We start from the raw sequence: 6,668 nt of genomic DNA on the forward strand, positions 1-6,668 counted from the left end.
CTCCCTGCCTGGGACCAGCCATTGCTCGGGGACCAGCAGCCGTCTCTGCCTGGGGCCCACTGCCTGCTGCCACATGGCCCACCACCACTGCTCTGAGACCAGTCACTGTCTGCCACCACATGGCCCCCCGCCGCTGCTCGGGCAGCCGCTCTGGGACCGGCAGCCATTTCTGCTGCCTACTGCCACGGGGATCTTGGAGCATTTTTAAAAAAAGAACAACACTTCCTCTTTTGCAGGAGAATTGTCTGTATTCTGTCAATCATGTTTTAAATAACTGCTGATTGGCCAGGCAGGAAGTATCGGTGGGAAAATCAAACAGGAAGTAGAAGTGATGCAAGGAGAACAGGAAAATTGTGAGAAGGGGGAAGCTGATTCCTCCCAGTCCAGCCCAGACCACCAAAGCAGCAGGATATGATTTACCCCACTGAAAAATGTACTGAGCCACATGGCTAACATAGATCAGAATAATGGGTTAATATAAGTCATAAGAGCTAGTAAGAAATCTGAGCAAATGCGCCAATCAGCTTTATAACCTTTAGAGATTTAGAAATCTGTGTGATTTCCTTGGGGCTTGCCTACTGTGGGGAACTGGGCAGGACAGAAACCCCAACAAGCAGGTCCCCCTCATGTTACAGAATGGTGCCCAGCGTGGATAACTGCATCCACAGAAAGCTTAAGAAAGCTTGGGAAAGACTAGAGTAAAGCATTTTGGTTTTCAGCTGTAGCAGGAAAAAAGTTGTGCTGTTTTAAAATGCTGGTTTTCTGGGCAGTCCTGCCAGGGAAAACTCTGACACTTTCAAGCAAGCAGTCTGACTAGGGAACTATGGACACACTGTTGCAGCTTGCTTCCTGACAAGGAGCTTAAAATGTCATGGGAGCTTTTCAGTGTTGTTTATGGACACACTATTGCAGCTTGCTTGCTGGCAAAGACCTTGAAATGCCATAGAGTTGTGGCAAAAAAAGCTTCTCCATATTCCTTAGCAAATTAAAGACACATGTGGTCAGAAAAAGAGATATACAGTAAAGAGAGATTCAAAGATGAAGAAAACCTCTAAATGGTTTACAGTGTGTTAAAAACATACAAGCTAAAGGTTAAAGTTCTCACAGTAAAAGAAAGAAAGTAAGAAAAAAGAAAGAAAGAAAGAAAGAAAGAAAGAAAGAAAGAAAGAAAGAGATAGGATTTGTTTGCCTGGGAGGCAGAGACAGACAGGTTTCTGTGAGTTCAAGGACAGCCTGGTTTACAGAGGAAGTTTACAGAGGACAAAGATACACAGAGAACCTGTCTCAAAAAGCCAAAAGTTAAAAGTAAAAATAAAAGAAATAGAGGTTAAAATAAAGCCATGTAAAGATGGAAAATACACAGAGAATCTTAATACTGCATGCTATTATGCTCTCTTTAAATTGTTTGAATGCTGAGAAAGGAACAACAGCTGCTAAAAGATATTTGCTTATAAATGCTGCAGAATTAATCCAAGATAGGTATTCTAAAAATACCTTGACTTCAAAATTGAAGTCAAAAGGTATGTTACTTTGGAGAAGAGATTTTACTTTTGTTTCCACAGAAAATGAGAGGCTCTGAATTTTATTCAGAGTTAAGAAAAATCAGCTTTGATCAAGGAAGACCATCTGAGAAATCTCTGGCAGGAATAGATGGACCAGATGTCTCAGTTCTTTATCCAGAACAGGTTCAAGATTGCTTCCTGAGATGATCAAGACTCACAGGATACTTCAGTCAGGACTTGATCATAACTCTAAATTTTCTTTAGGTCCCCATAAGATTATCAGCACCCCCAACCAGCTGGAAGTAGCCTGGAATACTATGCCCACATTCCCAAAAAAAATGGACTATGGATATTTTCCTTTGTTTTTTTTTTAAGAGGGGGAAGTGGTGCGGGAGAATTTTCTGTATTTTGTCAATCGTGTTTTAAATAAACGGTGATTGGCCAGGCAGGAAGTATAGGTGGAAAAACCAGACAGGAAATAGAAATAATGCAATGAGAACAGGAGAATTCTGTGAAGAAGGAAGTTGATTCCTCCCACTCCTGCACAGACCGCCAAAGCAACAGGATGTGATCTGCCCCAGTGAAAAAGGTACTGAGCCACGTGGCTAAAATAGATCAGAAAAATGAGTTAATCAAGATGTGAGAGTTAGCCAGTAGGAGGCTAGAGATAATGGGCCAATCATCTCTATAACTTATAGAGATTTCTGTGTTATTTTTTGGGGGCTTGCTGGCTGTGGAGTACCATGCAGGACAGAAACACCAACAAGCAGGCAAACAGGCCCCTGTTCATGTTACACTCTTTCACAATTTCTGGCAATTTTCTATGATATTCCAAAGAAAAGTAACATGTGATAGAAGTTGAGCCATCTAAGTAGTGAGGTTTGCAGTAGTGTTAGGCTATAACACTGTATGTGGAGATTGCATGCTGTTTACACCACGATAAAGGACCCCCATATTGCTGAGTTTGGGGATGAAATATGACTTCCCTAAGCCTTCATTCACAGTGGTGTCCATGGAAGAGGCTCCTTTGACAATGAGCTCAAAGTCTTAAACATAAGACTTCCTGGATCCAAAGCTGGGAACAAGTTAATCTGTGTTGTTTACAGACAGTAAGTTTGTAGTTAGTTCAATTTTAATCACAGCCCAAGAAATCCAAAGCACCAGGATGGAGACTTGGTTTGTGGGAAGGACTGCCAGGAGTTTTCTATCACACATTAAAAAAACATGGGAATTTTGTTCTTTTAATCTCCATGTTCTTCCCTTACATACTGCAAAAATACATGTTTAACTGTGAGAGTCCTTGTTTTGTAAGACCCCCATCTCCATGTGTCCAGTCTGAATGAGCAGCAGTAAATGAGTGAAAGCACATTTGAGCTCACTGCAGCTGTCACAAAGCAAAATACAAAGTTTATCAAAGATACAGAGCACAACACAACTTATTGGACATTGAATAGGGCAGTTACTCATCAGTCATATTCTTGACTTTGAAACTGGGAATTTCTTTATTCCACATACTGCTTGTTTCTCTCTTATGATGGTGTGTCAGCAGTAAAACAGAGAAGATCTGAATATGCTTATCACAAATAATTTAACATTTTGTATGTGAAAACTTGATGTATGAAATCATCTAATTAATGCAAATTAAAAGAAAAATTCATCTTACTTAAGTGCATACTTAGTTTTCCATAACAGTATTTACTTAATGATAAAACCTTAAAATCAGATAACTACTTTGCCTTGGATATCAAATGCCATGAGCTGGCTTGTAACCACTTGATTAATCACACACATTTGAACTTGTGCCCCATGATGGCCTCAGAGGCATAATCCTCCTCCTTATGTCTCTTCAGTCCTGGGATTACAGGTGAATCTTAACTTCTTGCCATGATGTTATATTTATTTATTTGTCTGTTGCTTGTACTTTATACATAACACTGGGTTTATATTTTCTTCTTATATATGTTTTCGGAGTTTACCAACCTGATGTCTAGGCACATTCTCTGATTATTTTTATTGCTTCTGATTTTAATTAATAATCAAACTTTTTTTTCTTAGGATGGAAACAATTTTTGGTTCTGTGGTCTATTCATGTTAATACAACTATTACTTGATATAGCATGGCCGCAACACCTTTTGGAGAGGACTTTACAGGTTCAATATGTCAACAAGTCCATTTTTACCCACTTTCAATATGGATGATTTCTAGATTATTCTAGAATATGTATTTCTGATATAAACACTCTTGGCAGTGTTGCTCTACAAACATGATTACTTGAAGAAATCTTATTCTTTCGTTTCCCTTTCCATCTTCCCAAACTTAGAGTCCTGATTCAGGTTTCTAATGTTGTGGAGAGGATACTTCTTTGTTCCTGTTGAATTTACCGTTGCTTTCAGATTAAAGCTTCTCTCAGCTCAATCTTAAATTAATGTTCTGCAAAATTTCCACTGATTGAATTCTGGGCTGCTCTTTGTATTTCTGTTCCTTTATTAGTCTAGAAACTGGAGCTCAATGTTCACTCATCCTAAGAGTGACTTTACACATGAGAGATAACACACCCATTTAGCCTCAATTATCTCTCTCATGCTTTTGCATTTTCCCTCACTCCTCACATCATTAATTTTACTTCATGTTTTCTTACTCTACGTTTCTTTTGCTGTTTTGAATTTTTGAACATATTTTATCATTTCCCAAGAGCTGTTAATCTGAGATGGCTTTCCTAACACTTCTGAAACAGTAAATTGTTTTATATATAACTTGGATTTTAACATGAAATTCTTATTACAGTACCTAATAAATTACTGTTGGAGAGCTATAAGCTGATATTTTTCAGCAATGGTTCATACTGCCTGTCATGTTTCATCTTTCAGTTGATTGTCATGAGCCACAAATACACACACACACACACACACACACAGCCCTTATGTATTTACTGACTGCTTTGCATGGGACCCTCTAGGCCAGCCCAGCTGTTCAGAATTTATAAACCTGACTTTTACAGTGTGAACTGAGCTGCATCAGATAGGTAGGCAGAGCAAGATGGAGTCACAGACACAAATCCTCATGTCCCTGCTGCTCTGGGTGTCGGGTGAGAAATTTAAAAGTGTTATAATCCTTGTAGAATCACTTCTTCATATGTAAGAAATTTGGAATATGTGTTATAACATAATATTTCTTATAGTATTGTGTAAGATATACACTGACAAGGTGACATTGGAAAGTTATTAAATAACAAATTTCAACTGTTACTATATTCTGTGTTTGCATATTATGAATCTTCATTTTGTATTCCTTATTGCAGGTGCATGTGCTGATATCGTGATGACACAGTCTCCTTCCTCCCTGGCTGTGTCAACAGGAGAGAAGGTCACCATCAATTGCAAGTCTAGTCAGAGTCTTGTATACAGTGAAGACAAGAAGAACTACTTGTACTGGTACCAGCAGAAACCAGGACAGGCTCCAAAACTACTGATCTACTATGCATCCACTCGGCACACAGGGGTTCCTGATCGCTTCATAGGCAGTGGATCTGAGACAGATTTCACTCTCACCATCAGCAGTGTCCAGGCTGAAGACCCGGCAGATTATCACTGTATGCAAGCTAATGAGTATCCTCCCACAGTGCTTCAGCCTCCAACAAAAACTTCTGAGAATCTCAACAGCTGCCTGCACCACAGGCTGCCCTGCAGCTGCACCCTTCTCCCTTCTGCCTCGGAGACAGTGAGCCTAAAACTCTGATCAAAATGTTTTCAGAGCTGAGCAAAATATAAGGGTTTCAATGTCTCTCAATTCTTTTGGTATGAAAAACCAGTATGTGAAAATGCAGAGGAAAATTCAGTATTCTCTTTCTATATCTTTTGTTACCCAATACCACAAACTTTGTTGCTTGAATATGAGGGATTTACCTTTCTGTAGTTCTGGAATTCTGGTATCGATCATAGGACTCTTTGGGCTGAAGTGATGATGGTGACAAAGTGTATTTTGCTTTAGAAGCTGTGGGAAAGAGTTTTTCCTACTTTTCCATATTCTTTTTTAAACAATTTTATTGCTTTTATTAAGGTCAGGGGCTACCTAGTTAATCTATAAATCACAAAGCTTAGTATTAGATATAGATCCATATTCTTAGGGCTTCTTACATCCTTAATGGTTATAATTTCCTCTGTTTTTCTCTTTAAACTTCTATTACATTTTTAGTAGATTAAGATTTCTTTGTCAATGTGAGTGTGCATTTGTATGTTGTGTGCATATTTCTAGGTGCACATGTGACATGATCTTGTTGTGGAGATCAGAGAACAGCTTGGACTTGATTGTTCCTTTGTCATTTGGGTTCTGGGAAACAAATCACATATGACAACAGGATTGATGTCAAGTGTTTTTGGTATGTGAGCCACCTTGCAGTCACTTAAATTCCTCTATAAATGTAAATTCAGTATAGACAATTTTCTTAAAAGCAATGTTTTTTTCAGTATATCATATATTTTGACCACATGTGCTAATCTTCCCCATTTCTCCTTCACTTTCCTGCTATATTTTCTTCCCCAGTCTACCTTCTACTTTTATCTCTCTGTCTCTCACACATACACACACACACACACATGCCAACAAATACACACATACACCTACACTATAAAATAATATGCACACAGAAAAAAAGCAAATATCATCTAATCCATTTCTCTCTATTTCTCTGTTTAGTGTCTTTCTCTGCCTTCCTTTCTTCTTTTTCTCCCTTAACGATTTCTTTCTGTTATTGCATTTTTTACTCTAAGTTTTTTTGTGATGTTTGAACATATTTTATAATTTCTATAGTATTGTTCATCTTAGATAGCTTTCCTAACATTTCTGCAAAACAAACTGATTTAAAAATATCACAGATTTTAAAGCAAAGTTGTTATTAGAGCGCTAAATATACATTTGTGTGAGTGCTATAAGATGACAGCATTCAGTGATTGCTCACACTCCCCATGATATTTTTGCCAATTGATTGACACCAGCTACTCACACACACTGCACATGCATTTCCTTATGTATTTGCTGACTGCTTTGCATGAGCTTCTCTAGCTCAACCCAACCTCCTTCAATTTATATACTAAGCCCCTTGAGTGAGAACTAAGATACATCAGAGAGGCAGGGGGAGCAACGTGGTGTCACAAACCCAGGTTTTCATG

General features: G+C 38.5%; 1 gene segment (V, D, J or C); it reads left to right on the forward strand.

Annotated features, from left to right (window-relative positions):
• The first annotated feature begins 4,495 nt into the window (after positions 1–4,495).
• LOC142855355 (immunoglobulin kappa variable 4-1-like) lies at positions 4,496–5,238 on the forward strand. The segment is given in 2 exon segments: positions 4,496–4,588; positions 4,802–5,238. Coding segments are annotated over 2 exon segments (486 nt in total).
• Positions 5,239–6,668: the final 1,430 nt, after the last annotated feature.

This window comes from Microtus pennsylvanicus, chromosome 8 (assembly GCF_037038515.1).
Source record: "Microtus pennsylvanicus isolate mMicPen1 chromosome 8, mMicPen1.hap1, whole genome shotgun sequence".
Lineage (NCBI taxonomy): Eukaryota > Metazoa > Chordata > Mammalia > Rodentia > Cricetidae > Microtus > Microtus pennsylvanicus.